At 37.2% G+C, this 18,031-nt stretch overlaps 1 protein-coding gene across 1 annotated transcript; it reads left to right on the top strand.

The window, feature by feature from the left end:
• Positions 1 to 3,934: 3,934 nt before the first annotated feature.
• LOC140927224 (2-(3-amino-3-carboxypropyl)histidine synthase subunit 2-like) lies at positions 3,935 to 17,001 on the top strand. Its single transcript, XM_073376864.1, has 16 exons — positions 3,935 to 4,111; positions 5,442 to 5,554; positions 6,445 to 6,522; positions 7,143 to 7,285; positions 8,839 to 9,028; positions 9,375 to 9,492; positions 10,659 to 10,732; positions 11,142 to 11,209; positions 11,796 to 11,854; positions 12,471 to 12,581; positions 13,404 to 13,456; positions 14,048 to 14,100; positions 14,194 to 14,225; positions 15,020 to 15,107; positions 15,806 to 15,880; positions 16,128 to 17,001. Exons 1-16 carry the CDS (start codon positions 3,935 to 3,937, stop codon positions 16,280 to 16,282), a joined length of 1,587 nt encoding a protein of 528 aa, XP_073232965.1. The 3' UTR covers positions 16,283 to 17,001.
• Positions 17,002 to 18,031: the final 1,030 nt, after the last annotated feature.

Raw genomic sequence — 18,031 nt, 5'->3', positions numbered from 1 at the left:
CGGCATTGGTCTTGAAAACAAAAGGCTTCGGAAATGCTCTTCGGTGTTTCACGTTTATAAAAAAAGGCGGTGCGCGTTTTACTTTAATTCACAATGTTACTTCAGTAATAGCGGTGGCTATTTTACTCTTTGTAATCCCCGAAACAGACGAAACAGATAACCCGGCGGCTTTGCTCCCCGAAAACGGGCAGAAAAACAAAAGAAAAGCGATTCGTTTTTCCCCCCAAACGTTTAACCGATTGAACTTCCCAACAATCAAGGACGCCATACCGGTTGAAAAGAAGTGTGTCTTTACAGATGGCGCGTGCCATCGAATGTGAAATCATCATCGGGGGTTCCAAATTTCAAAGCCAAGTTTAATACTTGGCCAATGTGTTCGAATACCCACAACAAAAGCAAAGACACAATAACACAAGTACTGAAGAAAGTTCACCGCATTTATAATCCGGATACCACTCGTGCCAAAATCGTTTTACTTCTTTTAAAACTATAACTTCGTCAAAGTTCTATTACACTGGCACTCTGAAGCCAGTTCCTCCATTTTTCTCTTTATGTCCCTTTTTAAATTTTTTTAGTATTTTTGGATGTCTAGTTTTCTTTTATTCATCTTAAAGCCAAAATTTATACAAGAATCAACAGGTGTTTTTCGAATTCCCAAATGTCTATTGCGAGTGACAATTTTAAGTCAATATTATCTTGCCAGGTTTCAATATCCTTATTTGGCATTTTAAAAAGCATTTTCCGCTTTCACTTTATATGTTTAAGGCCGTTTCCTTAAAGCCCAGTAATTTATTACTATCCATCAAACATGACAACTCTACCAATTCGGATTTTAGATGCAGTTAAGTAGAAGAGAGTCTAATCAAATACAATATTAGGACTGAATTTTCGGGAAAACGCCCCCATGGACCAGTCGTAGGAGAGAATAGGATTTTTCTAACATACAGTCATATCGCAGTCATTTGAACAATCTTTGCTTTCTTAAGGTAAAGATGACTTTGCCGCTCCTCTTAGACACTGAAATCAATTTTTTTTACCTGGTTTCTTTTTAAAAAAAGGGTTTGCAGTTTTCTTTGATAATTCGTTGATAATTCGCCGTCTTATTTATTCTTTGCTTTGCTTAATCAACTAATTTCTGTTTCGCCGTCTTTCTGGCAGCCTGTTTAAAGTTTATTATCACCGAGATGTCTCAATATAGAAATAGCTTCTAATTTTGTAAGATAAAAAGTCCGATAAGTCGAAAAAGTGAACTTCGTGGCGCCGATTCACGAAGAAACGAACTAGGAAACAGGTTATTACAGATGATACACAGAAACCAAGACCCGTTGGTTCAACTCAGCGGCGTACGAATTGTCTATCCACGTACCTGCAGCAAGGTAGATATCAAGACAGTAAGGGTGCTAATAAATTACAGAGCTTCTGATCAAAAGCTGTTGAATTGCAAAGAATTATTCATGATTGCACCTTGCGGAGTCAATTCAACAGGTAATTTTTGGACAGGTGGCAGTTGTTCCGTACATTATTATCCATTAGATCTACCAGTTACGGCCGCCGCTCTGGAAGGAGGCCGAGCCTCTGACAGTTTAAGCCATGCAACGCATTTTGTACCTGAACACATTAATAGAAATTTCATTTTCCGCTTTCAGAATTTCGTTATTATGCGTGCGGCAACAGATTCTGCCGTGACGTGATGTGAATGTCAGGAGAGACTAGTCAGTAACTACACTGGCTTGGTTGTTGTAAATGTTTCTCGGCTCGTGAAGCAAATAAAGCTGAATGCCAAAAAATTCTGTTAATTTATCAGATATACTTACGGAAGAAATAGCTATTTTGCGCAATATTCAGTATATTTTTCTCACAAATAGAATAGTTGTTCGACCTTAAATTGGATTTTCGTGACGATGAAAAATATTGAAACTCGTGTAAGGTTGCATGGAAAATGCCTTATTTCAGTGACAAACAAATAATTAAATTTTTAACTCTGTATGGTTTATTTAATGAGCATAAAGTACCTGTAGAACAGATCCACATGTTCTTGATAAGTTGCCAACGTGCTTAATTTACGCTGACTAAAGGATACTCAGCTACAACCAAAAAAGCAATTCAAGTGCTGTCGATCACATGCAAATTGAAGTCGCAATGTTTTTTAAATTTCTTGTTTACGTCGCGTTTAAATCATAGAAAGGACATTTTTGTCATTTTTTACGAAAGCAACTCGGTGAAAAATGTTTAGGAGAGAATAATGAAGAGAATTGTACAAAAATAAAATAAAATCGAACAAGCAACAGGTGTCTGGAACCGGCTATTTCACTTAATGATTTCCTTGAATTACTTACGAACGTGCTATACTGAAGGATGCTGGGAAGTCATTGGGTGTTTTCAGGGAATTCGCCAATTTTAGAGATTTCCTTCCCACAGGGCAGTATATTCCACTCTTGGTTTGAAAAAGGGAAATCTTAAGTAGTTTTCATTTTCTTGACCTAGCTACTTTCTATGGTATTTTCAAATAAAATGCTGTAATTACTGCCCATGATACTTTCCAAAAAGGTGCAAAGAGTAGCATCATTGTACATTGTACACATAATAAATTTGTTCACACTGGCTAAGAGCCCGTCGTTAATTTTGGACACTACTATTGCAGGACAACCTACAGTTTAGTTACTGTAGCTTGCGTGCGCAATGCATGATAGCAACGTCAAACTGTGTTCCGTGCGACGGTGTGTCAAAACGATCATTACATTCGGTTATTGTGATATCTGGAACAGTGAAAGTCTCGCTAAGATTATCAGCAGAGGCCGAAAGCTAAAGCTAGTAGTACGTACCCTTTACTTCGACCTTTATTATTCCGGATACCACAAAAACTTCATTCAATAATTGTGTGCCCCCTTGTGTGAGCTGTCTGTGTGTGGGCGCTGCGTGTGGTGCCACACAAATATTTACAAGCTCGTCGGGTTCCTTTTTTTTTCTCATATGGGGGGCCTGTACCTTTTCATCCGTACCTTAGAGGTGAACCACGACTCAGTCAGCAGCACCGCACCGCTCGCTAACTTTCAGTGACAAAACTATAATAGTTACCCGTCCATAGAACTTTGTAGATCCGGCGTTTGGTACAATTATATTCTTGTCATTGGGCTGCCTGTGGCAGACTCGTTTTTCCCGAGTTATTTTAGTATGTTTTTTTTCGGTTCTTTTTAAAGAATATTCATGGCGTTTGGATGACTCCTGGAAAACCATCGGCGTGGATCAAATATGCCCTTCGGGTTCCTACAATATCATGTCTTTTATGGCTGCTATTTAGCACTAATTCAACAAATATTTGAAAATCTCGTTCGTGATGTCTCTGGCGTTGTGCATTTATCTCTGTTTGCTTTCCTGATTCATTGTTTTCCCTTAGTAAACTAATCTGTTTTTATGCATACGTTTGTTTCACGCTACCTGCGAACAGAGGCCTTTCAATCTCCCTAGATCATCCTAACTCGAAGGATCTCTGCGCACAGGATATTTTTACGCTCGCGTATTATTCAGTATCATTGCGATGAATTTACCGCAGCCTACAAGCTAAGTCGAGAGCGTTTTTGCACAATACGGTTTTTTAATTGGAATTTTGCCCTAGGGAGTTTTGGACGGGGGGGGGGGGTGGGGAGGTGGGGTTAACAAAGTCCTTAGGGTCATTTGCCTGCAGTGCTAGTGTATCACGCGAAAGGCTTTAAAAATTTTTTCTGCAACTGCAAATTTATTGAAAGACCCGGTTTTTTTGTCCACACCCTTTTTTGCTAGTTTTGAGCTAGGTTAGATTCATACAGAAGCTCTAGACTACGAGTAGTCCCTTAACTTTCCGCGTGGGCGGCGCTATTCACGCGCGACTTCGCCTCGTGGCGTAGCCCGCAGCATTAGTCCAGCGGAATCTCTTTCAAAAAAACCTCAATAAAACAAAATGGCGAGCAAAACGAGCTCTCCTCCGGCTACTGTGCAACTCAGTGGTAATGAAAAGGAGGTCATAGAAAGAAAGCTTAGTTTATCGCCTGATCCTGTAGACATGGAAAAGGACCTCAGTGATTTTTATGAGATTTCAAGGTGTGTGGATGCCATTAAAAGTGGCAACTTTGAAAAGGTGAGGAAAATGTTCTTTATTTAGAGTCAATAAGCATCGACTAATGAGATTAAATTGGGCTGTTGCTTTTGATATCCGCACCCCCCTGGTTGAGGAGGTACCGTTTCTTCTATCCCTTGAAGACTGAATAAAATAATTGCATTCACCCCTGAAGACTGCCATTAAACATGGGTCTACTACCCCCTGAAGAATATGGGTCTACCCCTGAAGAATTTCGTGGAAATTAAAGCGTCACCCACAAAGCATTCCATATTTTTTTACCCTACCCCATAGGAAATCCTCAATATTTATAGCATATTACTGAAGAATAGCACTGGTTGTTAACCGGGGGAGGTACAGATATTACAGTCAAACCAGGAAAACCGTGAACACCAGAAATATTTCTGGAATGTTATTAGGTTGATTGAAAAAATCCAATCAGGCATGAGAAAACTGAACTGCCAGCAAGAATGTTAATTACTTTGGGGTTTTGTGGCTAGTTCACATGTCCTGATCTTTGCAGCGATTGCTCATAACACCATAAACGTTCCTGAGATATTTCAAGTGTTCACTCTTTTCCCGGTTGCACTGTATGTTTCTACAAAGGTGCAAAAATTTTTAATAATTCTTAATAATTCTTAGAATTTATAACTGTTCGATCTTTCGTTTAGTGTAACTATTTTGTAATATTGTAATTTGATTTTTATCTATATTTTAAATCTTTTTTATTTTTATTTTTATATTTTTTTAATTTTTTACAGGACCTGCATTGATAGCAGTTTTTTTCCTAAAACTGAAGCAGCAATCCTGCATAAATATGTTTAAATTATTATTATTATTATTATTATTATTATTATTATTATTATTATTATTATTATTATTATTATATGCAAATCTATAGCTGATTAAGCTTAAGGTGGCTTGTACAGTTTCCTCCTTTTTTGATGGTTTTAACTTAAAAAGGATAGAGCTAAAAAGCAAGACAAAGTAATAAGAGCAATTTTTCAGAGTTGGATTGTACAATGAATGCTTGACTTAAAATAATTATCATTTTGTCATTAGCAGTTACCATGGCAATGTACCTGACAGGTTGTTTTGACCTACTTTTTAACTTTCAGCACTGATAACTAGAAAACTAAGCCAGTTACCCCTACTTTTTTGGATGACAAGTTTTGACATTAGAAAAAGAAAATGTATAGTGATTTTAAAATAATTCTGCAAAGTGGATTTTTTGCAAAAGTGGAAAATAGGACATTTCCTCACAGTGGAAATTTCCTTCTGTAGAAGTTTTTCATTTTTTTTCTGACATTACCTTACAGTCCTCTTAACATGTGGTTTGGAATTTCTTCAGGTTGCACTCCAGTTTGCAGATTCTTTTTTGGCTGATTCAGCTGCTGTCACTTCTTTGATTGAGAATAAAACTTCAAAGAGAGCTTTTGTTTTAGCAGACACATCATATGGAAGGTATGGAAAATACTCTTTGTAACAAGCTGTACTCTCCTATGCAGAATGACTGAACCTTTTGAGGGAATTTAGCAACACTGACCCAAACAACCAGTGGTGGGTTCAGACCTTCAGATAAAGGGGAAGGCCTGGTCATCCAGACCCTGAGATAAGGGAGGGGGGGGGGGGGCAGTCTCAAAAAAACATTTTTTTGGCCTTTCGGGCCTCAGTTTGGTCTAAAAATGAGGGGGGGTGCAGATCCCTCCCCTGGAGCGGCCACTGACAATTTCCCCTTTTAATAGACTGAAAAGGTTGTTTGTTGTACAACAATACTTTGGGCAGCTGAACATATATTTTGAAGCATGAAGTTTGGGCATTGGACCATAAAGTGTTTTATTTCCTGTTGCTCAACAGACGTATTTCCTTTCTTCTGTGAAAAGAAATGTTCGATCATTTTTGTGGATGCTAACATTTAAAAGTTAACAGGAATTTTGTGCAACATCCCAGTTAGATCAGTAAACAGTTTCATCAATACTGAGGAGGGTGCTCCCTTATATGGCCTATACAGGGATGTGCCACTGGTCAGGGTATGGTTTTTTACCTCTCTGTCCTAAACAGGGTACATAATTTTGTTTTAGTCTGTCAACGGGGTATTGCCAGCTGCACGATTGATTTGGTATAATAAAATACTCCAGGTATAATAATAATACAATAATAGTACAAGAATTTATATAGCACCATTTCCGTGAGCTTAATGCAATGACCTGTATAACGTGAATTTGCTCTATAGCAATTGCCTGTAAATGGCTTAAATTAAAACGAGAAGACATGCATTTTGTCCTTTGTCCTAAACAGGGTAATAAAAATTGAGGTATTTGTCCTAAACAGGGTGCTTATTTTGTGTCTTTTAGCTGTTGTATAGATGAAGTAGCAGCAGAGCATGTGAACGCAGACTTGATCATCCATTATGGTAGAGCTTGTTTAAGCCAGTGAGTGTCAACTCAGCCTGTTACCTTAGATAGTGGGTGGCTCGAGAACTAACAGCTGAGACTTCTAGAAGAGGTCATGTTTCAGGTTATGGGAAGTACATTGTATGACCTTTATTAGTTCACAATTCTCTAGAAGGGGTTTTAATGTTAATGTAACAGCTATTTAAGGGGGTCACAGGTCGTATTTTCTAACAACGCTCTGATAGCTATTATCAAACATGCTTGGTGCCATTGTTGCTTGAGGTTGTCATTTGTAGCAATTTTATTTTACGTGCTTATTCTTCATTGAGGGCTATGGTATTCAAAATCAGGAACCCAAATGGAATTCAAACTCCAGGCCTTTTACTTTGCAATATTGTTTCATTCAGCAGCACTGTGACTTTGACTATTTGGCAACATACTACTCCCAGAACACAGTGTTACAACAAGGCGAAATTTGATGCACAGGCCACCCCTTTAAAAAATCATTTGGATAGAGGTTTATTCACATGAACAGACACATCTACTTTAATTCATGGCCTATCCACTGTTTTCCTACCGAAGTTTGCCCAGTGCTCATAAATTTAAGGGTGGCAGCTAAGTTAACAAGGATTATATTTTGTAAATTGTTCTTTTATTAGGACTAGAAGGCTTCCAGTGTTGCATGTATTTGGTAAATGGCCAATCAACATTCAGAATTGTTCAGAGCAGTTTCGACAGATGTTCCCAGATCCTTGTGTTAAGGTGCTGGTGTTTTGTGATGTAATGTACAGTCACTGTATTGGTAGGTATACTCATTAATACTCTATCTCCCGTATATCCTTTAAAATGGTGTTAACCCATTCGCCCCTGAACCGCCCGTGCGGATCCACGTCCTTTCTACCCTCTGTGACGTCATCAGTTTTAACGGTCAAGGACAACTTTGTCCGCTAACTTGTGCAGAGTGAAGAGATCTTTCAAACCATACCAGAATGAGCACAATTCAGTCAAGGACACCGGAGAAAGAGGCAAAAAACCATGTAACATTGACCTGAAAATCTCCATGAAAATCTTGTTCCATTACCCACCTACCTTTCCTTTCATTTAATCCTAAGATCCTAAAAGCTTTCCTAAAAACTATTCCCACCAAAATGAAGCCTACTAAATGCCCAGCAATAGAAAAAAAAAGGAGGCAAGAAAAAGGGAAAAAAGAGGGGAGGAGAGAAAGCGAAAAGTAAAAGTCAAGACTGCTGTGTCACTTTTAAACCCAAAAACTATCTCGAAATTTTGCTTTCTGCGCATGCCCGAACTTTGCAAGCTGATATTTTGCATCTGGATCAGAAGGCCATCAAGTGTACCACCTGTAAACCGGTTTGTGGTAAGTTTTAGCTCTTTATAGCACGACCGTGACCAGAAAACCACTTGACTAGCTTTAAAACGCGTTTTTTGGCAAAATCTCCAGGAGCGAATGGGTTAAAGTGCTGGGATTAATTTGCAGTTGCAGATATAGGTGAGGGTTCCCAGTATTAGGATTAGGGTTAAGCTTCAAGTTACAGGAGCTTTAGTTAGACCCGCAACACAAATAATATTGAATCCTCCAATCTGAAACTGGATTGTTTGAAGTGTTCTGTCACCAAAATTTCCATTGAAAAGTAGTTTATTTAAAAAAATCAGTCCGTAAAAGGTCTCCTTGAGCCTTAGAAAGTGGAGGAAAATTGACATTTTAAAATATGAGTTTTAAGGGCCTATACAAACTTTACAAACCTGTACAAACAAGTGTATTTTAAAGCCAAAAGTGGAACTGTCTGAGGAAATGGAGTTGAGAGGGCTGTCAAAGGTCAGAAAATATTTCCAGCTTCCAAGTGTGCAATAGTATAATAGTGCCATGAAACCAATGGACACACCCTCTTGACAGAAATGGATTCCTCATTAAAAGGCTTTTATGATGCATCCAGTTCATATGTGCAAGGGATGGTTTATAAAAAGAAAATTATTGACTTTGAAAAAGTTCCCGCCGTGGGTCAAATGAAACAGGATGTGTCAATGGGCTAGTTGTGCGTGTCAGTGAATGTTTCACATGTGACTAGAATATTTCTGAATTTATGTTATTATGTCATATGGATGCCTAGCGTGCAAGAGTAGATGCCGAAAAGGGTGTCTGCTCTCATAGGCAAATGGTTGCCAGCTAGTATTTTATATTTTCTTATTATTGAGGCAAACATTATGACATCATAAAAATCTTTCAAAATTCCTTCCTATTAATTTTTTTATTATTTCATTCAATATTAAGTAGTGCTTGTGTTGTCAATTTAGTAACATCTACAGCTGAATTTGTGTTTATTTTTTTACTTGTTTCAGGAGAATTAGAGAAGTCTATCAAAGGTTGTTATCCAAACATAATATTTTCCAAGCTGGTGTATTCCACTTTTGAAAATGAACTCAAAGGAGAAAATTCTGCAGACACAACAAAGATGAATGAGATGCATTCTGTTGAGGGCAAGGGTGAACAAGGTGATACCAAGAAACCTGAGAAAAATTACTTTAACAAGTGAGTAATGGATGCATACTTCTCAAAAGTCAAAATAAATAATTCTTTTCTGTGAAGGAGATCTGAATTTACCAGTGCTAGAAAATTTTGCAAACAAGTTTTAGTTTTTTTCAAGAATTACTAGCATTTAAGAGTCTAAATCTTACACTTGACACAGTGCTTTGTGAATGTTCATAACAATATATAGCCCTAAGTGCTCTTTCTTGGATATGTGCTAATCATCTAGTCTCGCTAACACGGCAAAAATGCCACATGAGATGACAGTAAGTTAAATACAGGAGAACAGCTGCCTTATATATCTGTAACTTATAAAGGAAGCCTGTAGTAGTTCTCATCTGTCTTGTAGGTTTGGACGTGAATTTAGGCTTCCATTGGAGACGCAGTTAGAGGATTACAGTATGTTTTATATTGGTGGTGAAAGTTTGTGTTTAACAAACTTAATGATGTTCTATAACAAATGTCAGGTATGTTGAAGACTTTAAGTGTTATTATTTTGAACTAATATTTTGAAATTAGTATTAAGAAATTATCAGCCTGTACACAGACGTTGTTTCATTTTTCTTTTCATGTTCTTTTCAAAAGCATCGGCGAGCCCTTGTGCTGGCTGTAAATAAATCCCATGGTTTATATTTTATCAACTGCACTCGACGGCCTTTAAAGAGAAAATAGAAGGTCTGTGGACAGGCTAAGAAATTATTAATTCTATAACGTAATGATTTGATTATCTTGAAAAAGTAATACAGGAAGCAAAGATTCTTCTTAGACTGAGATAGCCAGTAATCAGTTTATGGGTAATTAAGTGGCCATAATCATTCACAAATAAATTCTTTGAGATTGTCTTGGTATGAGTTTTCTTGCAAGTGTAATTAAGTGGCTAAATTGACACTAATTTAGGATCATTGAATGTATTTTTAAAGACAAAAACAATGACTCACTGGGCAAAGTTTCTGGAACACCAAGGAAACAGCCTGTTTCTAACCTGCCTCAGCTTGGGAACTTAATGAAGGGTTTAATTTACAGGTGTTACTCACATCTTAACTCCTATTCTGTACCCTGCAGGTTAGTAGTGTGCTGATCCTTGATTGCAGTCGATCATAAAAATCAAAATCTTAGACCGACACAATAATTGATTATGGCAGGAGAAAACTAAAATTTGCTGTTGGCAAATGAACATGTTAGAAATTTGTGCGTTTTCTTTCTAATGGTCACACAATTAAGGAGGAAAGAGAATTTGATCACCTGAAATCAAAGAAACAATTCTGAACTCCAGGTGAGGATCAAACTGACAACGCTCCAAGTTCTAGATCAGACGCTCTCATGGCTGAGCAGCTACAGGAAACCTATGGCAAGCAGGGAGAAATTAATCCACTGATGTCCACTAACTGATATATTTGGTACATTTCTGCTTTGTTCTAAAACATGTTATAGGGGCCATCCACATCCTAAATAAAATTCTTGTAAGAAAATTTCCGATTATTATCAATTTTCAATTTGGGCTTCTCATTCTGACGATTTCCAATGTTATGAAATGCCCGTGTATTCCCAACACTACTGTAGGTACAGCCCCACCTACACCCTGCAAACTGAACCCTTAGAGGATAATGTTTCTGTTACTTTGTTTCTATTGTAGTTTTATTCATATGATCCTATTACTGATGTAGGAAGGAAGGAGATGGTTAGTGTTAATAAAGCTCTCATGAAAAGGTGGGTAACTTGGTGCTTAGCATTGCTGAAAGACTTGTAATCTTTTCTACCACAAACTTCAAACCTCCTTATTGTGGATACCAAAAGAGAGAGCCAACTTTCCACACTACAGAGGCGTTCTTGTATAGAAATAGGAACTGTGTGAGAATTGCTTCCTTTGGAACAAATAAAACCATCCATGATAGGGAGATCATCCATATTATGCAGGTGTCCATAAGAAGAGATTCGACTGTCTTCAATGTAAAAATCCTTAATGACTGTGTCCAAATAATGAAATGATTGCTTCTTCACCGGCTAAGCTCTTTAACATTAACTTTGTAGACTGCTATTTTTATGCTAGTTAAAATTAGTTCTGGTAATGAAGGGCTAAAGGTGTACAACCTAAACTTTCCTTGTCTAATATAAATAGGTATTATATGATTGAGAGAGCTAAGGATGCACAAGTGATTGGAATCGTAGTTGGAACACTAGGTGTAGGTAAATATGGCTTATTATTCTAGTGATAAAATGTAAATTATAGCAATTTGATTATATCAACAATTCAGAGACAAAGAGCCACTTGTTGTGTTCTCCAGAAAATTTAAAAGAGAAGGAGTAAAAAATTAAGTAGATGGCAAAAGAGTAGCTCCATTGAAATAGGGAGTGCCTGCAATGTGGTACAGCTGCATATTATGGGTTAGGCATGGGAGGGATTTGCCTCCCTTAAATTGGGGAGTTTTAATTTTGGAGAACCTGGAAAGTGACTTTTAGTACATTTTGAATGACCAGACTACAAATTTTAGCTAGCCATGAGGTTAGCTCCTTTATATACCCACATTTACTTTTATTTTATATATCATATGTTTGTTTTTATTGAACAAAAGTCTTGCGAAACAAATAATATGGATTTATTTATTTGCAGTTAAAAGTTATTTTCTCTGATTTGCTGGCGCTTCTGTGTTTGGTGATTTTCACCAATTGCCAAACCCTTGTAAATAATTTGCAAAAGAAAAACTTGTTAGTTTGTAAATTAATATATTAAACATCAAATGGTTGCTGATCATGGTCATGTCTTTTTCCACAGCTGATTACTTACAATCAATTGAACGACTTAAAAAGGTTATAAAGTTGGCAGGAAAAAAGGTACCTTCCACTTGATTGAAAAGGGATTTCTAAGAGATAATCATATTGCCATTATTTTATATTTCGTATCTCAAGATTGTTTTGTTATCAAGATAGGACTTTCTGTAAAGTATCATAAATTTAACTATGTATTCATGATAGCTATAAATCTGCAATAGCTTTGCATTTACTTTCTCAAGAATTTTTACATTCACTGCATGTGTTGGCCATTAAATCCACCTGTATAATCTATACTAAATTGTGGTTTTAGTTCTTTGTTCTGTAAACTGTGAAGCCTTCTTTTCAGTCTTTCAAACCACCCTTTTAGTTTCGTTTTATTACAGAATGATATGTATTTAAATGCAATTGCCTACATTTTATTGTCTATACCATCGTGCCACATAACCTTGTTTGATCCACTTGTGAAACAAAAATTAGTTTTGTTCTTATCAACTGATTTACAACTGCATCAGTTAAGATAACACATATGGGTATATGGGTTTAATTTCTTTTTCTATGGAGTCATAAAAGGGCAATTTTTGTGATGGGTAAATGCTTTTCCTTTCTCATTATCTTTGACATCTCCCACCCAAGAAATTTCTTTATTTTTTACGTTTTTTAAATTGTTTTTTAATAGTCTTATCTGTTCGTCATGGGGAAGCTGAATGTAGCAAAAATAGCCAACTTCATGGAGATTGATGTTTTTGTGTTAGTAGCCTGTGCTGAAAATACTCTTATCGATTCTAAGGTATTTATAAATATTTTATTTATTAACAATAACAATAAGAGGTTCCTTACACAGTTTGTATAATTCAGTGGGATATCTGCAATGCAATTATAGATTTTGCTAAACTAAGGGCGGCAGTTTCCATCTCGCAGAACTGACAGGCCAGACCTTTCCCGACGTAACGAGAATCTCACTTTTAATCAAAACTATCCAGCCAGATCAGTCAAATCTTAAGTATGCACGAGGGAAATGGTTTTTCAGCAAAAACCCTTGGAAAAAGCCTATTTCATTTTCAGAATAACTGGTCCAGCCATGGTGCGCGGTCAGTTCTAACTTTTGGAAAGTGCCCAAAGACCAAGAGCCATAATGGGATTTGCAAAGACTAAATGCTTTTCTAAGTGTTATTTTTTATCACTCAATTGTTGTAATATAAAATTTCCAACATCTACATTTACTGGTTTTGTGTTAAAAGAAAATTTTTTGGCGTATTACGTTTTGCTTGAAACTAAACAAGCTAATCAATGATAATATTTTAAAGCACTTATAGTCACAAATACCCACACCGCTAAAAGCTATAAATCAGTAATATTAAAAGATAATTAGCAAATAGAAAGGTAAACTTTTATTAGTCTTAGGCAAACGTACAACAGAAACGTAAGGTCAAATCAAGTGGAACATGTTCGGTTGCTTTTGTTAGCAGTTATTGTAAGTGATAGTGATAAAAATTTATTATTATAAGTTTTTTATATATTTCCGGCGTCATCAAGAATAAAAGTATTCATAATTTTTTTATGGGGTTACCCTTATTCAATGTTTGTTGAGTTCTTTCATTTCATTAAACAGGAATTCTACAAACCAATAGTGACGCCTTTTGAAATGGAATTAGCTTGTATGAGGTAGGATTGATAACAACTGCAAGCCATTTTTGTATCTGAGTAAAGAGCACGTTTCTTTGATTCTTGCGAAGCTTGCTTCCCCCTTTTTTTTACTCCAACAGAAAATTTAAAGTAAAGCTCACTGCATGGGCGACCTGTTTACTGTGAAGTATCTTAAAATGGTCGAATTCTTCATATTAACTATTAAATAACACATTTTCTTTAATTATTACGAAACTTGTTTTTCTCTTTTACTCCTCTAAAAGAGTCACTCGTCAGAATATTGTATTCATGGGACCTTGACAAGGTCTGCCTATGCTATTGGTCTGCAAAAGAACGGGAACTTCAGCTTCTTTCGAGTAAACTGTTTAACAGGAATACATTTTATTTTTTTAAAATGTATGGACAAAATTTAATGGTTTGACCATTCAATAAAACCATCTTGGCAGTTACTGATCAGTATTTTCAATTCGTGCAGTTGCAAAATTCGGAAAATAAATCTTTATTCTTAACCTCTCTCAACATGCATGAAAGCTAATTAAGTTCGATAATATCATAAATTACAACAACTGAAGCAGGTTCGATTTATCGTCTGTTTATTCAAATTGTTAGGGACCGGGAATGGACGGGGGATTATATCACTGATTTCAGAGATCTCTTACCAGGTTTGTGCCTAACTTTGTTCTTTTTTTTTTTCATACATTGACTGAGATAAAAGGGAAATTTGATCGCTAATGAGTAAATGTGTTCGTTTTCAGGTGCGAGTGCTTCTGTCGAACTAGACGAAGAGGTAAGACAAACCGTCAACTATTCTTCAAGCCCCAAAAGTTGTCAACGTGAAACTACTTCTCGTAATATATAACAGCTATTCACCTAGGTGGAGTTAAATAACACGCTTTCACCTGGCAAACCTTGAGGGCAATAATTGTTTTATCTCATACCGCACACACATTACGTGTGTATTTGTGGGCAAAAAAACAAAAACAAAACAACAACAGCAACAAACAAACAAACAATTAAACAGGCAAACATTGTCAGACTAAATGCTAGAAAGAATTCCTGGTGTTACTGGGCCTTTTGAACGAAGAAACGAGAAACAAAGTCGTATTTTGTTGTGAGGATTAAATGCATGTTTACAAGCCTAACATGAGTAGTGTATTGAGAAACAATACTCAAGTGGACGTACTACTTCTGCGATAAAGGCAAGTCACCAGATTCTTACCTTTTTGGTGTGATGTGATAACGATATTACCGACACAATCAAATACTATACAGGGAAAGATGTAGATATTTAGCGTCATTGTTTAGAGGAATCTACTCTGACCATCTCTTTAACATGAATGAAAATCGTGAACTAGACTTGTCACAGGCTCTCTTTTTTCTCAATGAATCTCGAAAGAGCACACGACAAACTGCAAGGGCAACGCGTTCGACCACGAAGCACGAGGGCCACCCGCGCGCGAACTTTCATTCATTCCCTAGGCTTGTCTAACTTACGCGTTTTATCGAAGAAATAAATACCAGTAAATAGTCCAGTCACAAGTCAGTTTTCAAATCCTGACGTGGTTGTTTGTTATTACGCAGGGAACCGACCAGTCCAGTGATAGTGCAGACGTATCTCTGATAACTGGAAAATTAAGAGTCGCTTACGATTCATCCAAGGAAGATGCAGGTGAGAGAGTTTACACGTGATAAAATTTGCAGTTTTAATGTTATAAACATCATCATCATCATCATTAGCCTTTCTAAAATCGTTGTTTGCAGATCAATATAGCGGGTTTTGTTTATGGCTCGTGGTCCGGATGCCTTTTTCTATGGGTTTACCGGTATAATAAACCATAGGTTTTTGACCAATCAGATCACGCGTACTATCTCAGTTATTTTATAAAAGAGGATAAAGTCTCCCTCGCGCGCGCCCGTTCTCTCTTTCGCCCACTGCTTCCAAGCGCCTGCTACGCAGGCTAGCGCTTTATCGTCGCGATACCTCATAGCTTTGAACTTATATTTTGCCGGTCGTGATTCGCAGCAAATATTGCAGCAGAATCTCACGAAAATTGGCCTTAAATTATCTCTGACTTGTACCTTTGGGAAAGTTCGCATTGAAAATGGCGACAAAAGATCATTATTCTCCTTGCCAATACGGGATTTAATCTCTCTTAGGTAATTATTAAAAAAGCTTTTTCCTCAGTTTGTCACCTACCCCCAAAAAGGGAAATCAGTTTCACCGATCATCTAAAAGACCTAAAATCACTTTAATGAATTCTGATTGATGGTAGATCACAATAACAAAGTTTCTTTTCACTCTTATATTGCCATTTTGTACTACTGCAGTACAAGCTCTATTTTGGTCTGTTTTTTTTTTCACTTTAGCTGGTCATTCTTCCAGATCACTGGTGGAACGAAATCAGGGAACGACGTTATCAACTCAGCACCACACATCTGCAGGTTCGAGATGTTCTTAACTTTTTCCGGTATTAGTTTCTCTTCCTGGTTTGGCAAATTCGTGGTATTATCACGGTTCGCAGTGAATTGCGAAATACTTAAACTAAAATGAAGTAAACAGAGGCCTTTCCCCCCTTTCCCACGTTTAAGCAATTTTTAAAAGAACTTCTTTCATTGTCTTAATTATTGTTATTGGCTACATGCACAAGTACCATGAAGCCTTTTACTGACAAGATTACTTTAAATCTAGCGGAGTACCTAAGCTCAAGATCTTGGAGAGGGCTGGAGCAAAAGCAAGGTGAAACACCAGTAACCAAAGCAGTAGAGGGGAGAAAAGGTATTGCGGCAGGGTACACACACGAGGAGGAACTAAAACAAGATAGCTCAGAGAATGCCTCCAGTTAATGACCTATTTCAACAGGCATTGCGGCAGGGTACACACACGAGAAGGGACTAAAACAAGACAGTGCAGAGAGAACCTCCAGTTGATGATCTTAATGCAACAGGCTTTGGAGCAGAGTAGACAGCTAAGCTCGCACTCGAGAGAAGCCTCTTGGAACTAAACAACATATGGCTCAATGTACCCGCCCTAAATGTTCCTATTGCAACACGAGGTACTGCCACAGCAGATTCTCATACAAGGAAGAGCTAAAGCAGGGCATTTGACGATTTACTAAACAGGGTCACGCTTGGCAGACTAAGAAATATCTCCCAAAGTAATTCTAACTAATGATCCTCTACAGTCATTTCAGATGACTTAATCATGCCACAGGCCGTTGTAAGACATTTTTCAAAATTGCCAGTGAAAAAGAAAGATGTTTTTCTTGGTGTTTGTTTGTCTGAAGTGACGACAATCAGAAGACACATTAAAACGCAACTGGCAGACATAAAGTAAAAGATACTGTTAATGAATACTCATCAGGCTAATGGCTGGGTAGAGAAAAGGCTTAGAAGAGCGTCTGACAGGTTCAGAATAGATAGCAGTTCCCAACCAAAGACATCGAAAACAGGGAAGCCGGGTCAAAAAAAGTGAACTAGTTGAACAGTTTAAAGCTGTCAATAAATACACCGACCACAAATAACGGCTGTCTTCGCAGGCAGAGGAGCTTGTCATCATTAAAACATTCCTTGAGTTTACAAGTTTATTTGTCATGATTAAATATTACGAGGATCAAAAGTCTGCAATATTCCGCAAATAGGGATCGCTAGTCTGGAGGGGTGGTGTTTTCAATGTTGTTGTTTTTCAAATCTCTGAAACCTTCCGATTATTGGAAGCAATCTGCTTTTGTTTCTCCTGGTTCAAAAAATGGGCATTTTGATGCATACAAAAGAATTCCTTGTGAAACTCAAAATAATAAATCTACAGCCAAATTCGTTGTATCGCGCTGCCCGTTTTGCAAACTTCGAAGGGATTTTGGGTTTTTCTGTTCCGTCAATCATCTGAGCCAGGGCGGGATTAATGCAAATCACAACCAAACGCGCTGACCCAGCTTCACCCGCAACAACCAAACTGACTGCAATGACTGTAGACAAGAGAGTTCATTCCCTCTTTGTCTAGACTGCTTAAGAATAGCGAAGGAAATCGCGATGGTGAGTGAAATTTTTGTCGTGGGAAGGAACCAGACACTGCTTTATTCTTGCTAGTGGGGTAGACATTCTTAATTAAGATGGGAAAAAGCTTTCAACCAAACTAGTCGATTATTGCCCGAAACAGGACGATCAGAAGCAACGAACCTTGAGGTGTTTCGATACAGTTTCTCGCTGACCATACCGATGTTTTTCAATCGCCTTAGAAGTGATTTTATCCTTGTTTGATCGCCACAAGATTTTCACCAGTGACTGACTATGAATCGAAGTTTGTCAAAATGCAGTTTTTAGTAAAATCGATATCACTATGACAACAATGAACAAAAAACTTTGAAATCGATTTAATCCGAATTTCGCGCGATCTAGACCTGCTACTGAAACTTCGACACCAGGAACTCAAAGTGTGGTGTTTAGCAAATAACCTCCGTTAGAAGTAAAAAATTCTGTATGCTTAAATTCAAATAAAACGTTAATATATTTCAAACCTTACATTTTCAATAGCCGTGATAAATTGTTTAATAAAAGAGTTCTAAATAACTCAAATTAATCTTGAGCAGTGTCAGAAGG

The sequence above is a fragment of the Porites lutea genome, chromosome 2, assembly GCF_958299795.1.
Source record: "Porites lutea chromosome 2, jaPorLute2.1, whole genome shotgun sequence".
Lineage (NCBI taxonomy): Eukaryota > Metazoa > Cnidaria > Anthozoa > Scleractinia > Poritidae > Porites > Porites lutea.
This window is presented reverse-complemented; position numbering and strand designations above follow the sequence as displayed.

What these genes read in the sequence shown, in the direction of transcription:
- LOC140927224 (XM_073376864.1), top strand. Translation starts at nt 3,935, where the DNA reads ATGGCGAGCAAAACGAGCTCTCCTCCGGCTACTGTGCAACTCAGTGGT. An exon ending in AATGTACAGTCACTGTATTG is followed by an intron (nt 7,286 to 8,838) that starts GTAGGTATACTC and finishes TACTTGTTTCAG; the next exon opens with GAGAATTAGAGAAGTCTATC. An exon ending in TCAGCACCACACATCTGCAG is followed by an intron (nt 15,881 to 16,127) that starts GTTCGAGATGTT and finishes CTTTAAATCTAG; the next exon opens with CGGAGTACCTAAGCTCAAGA.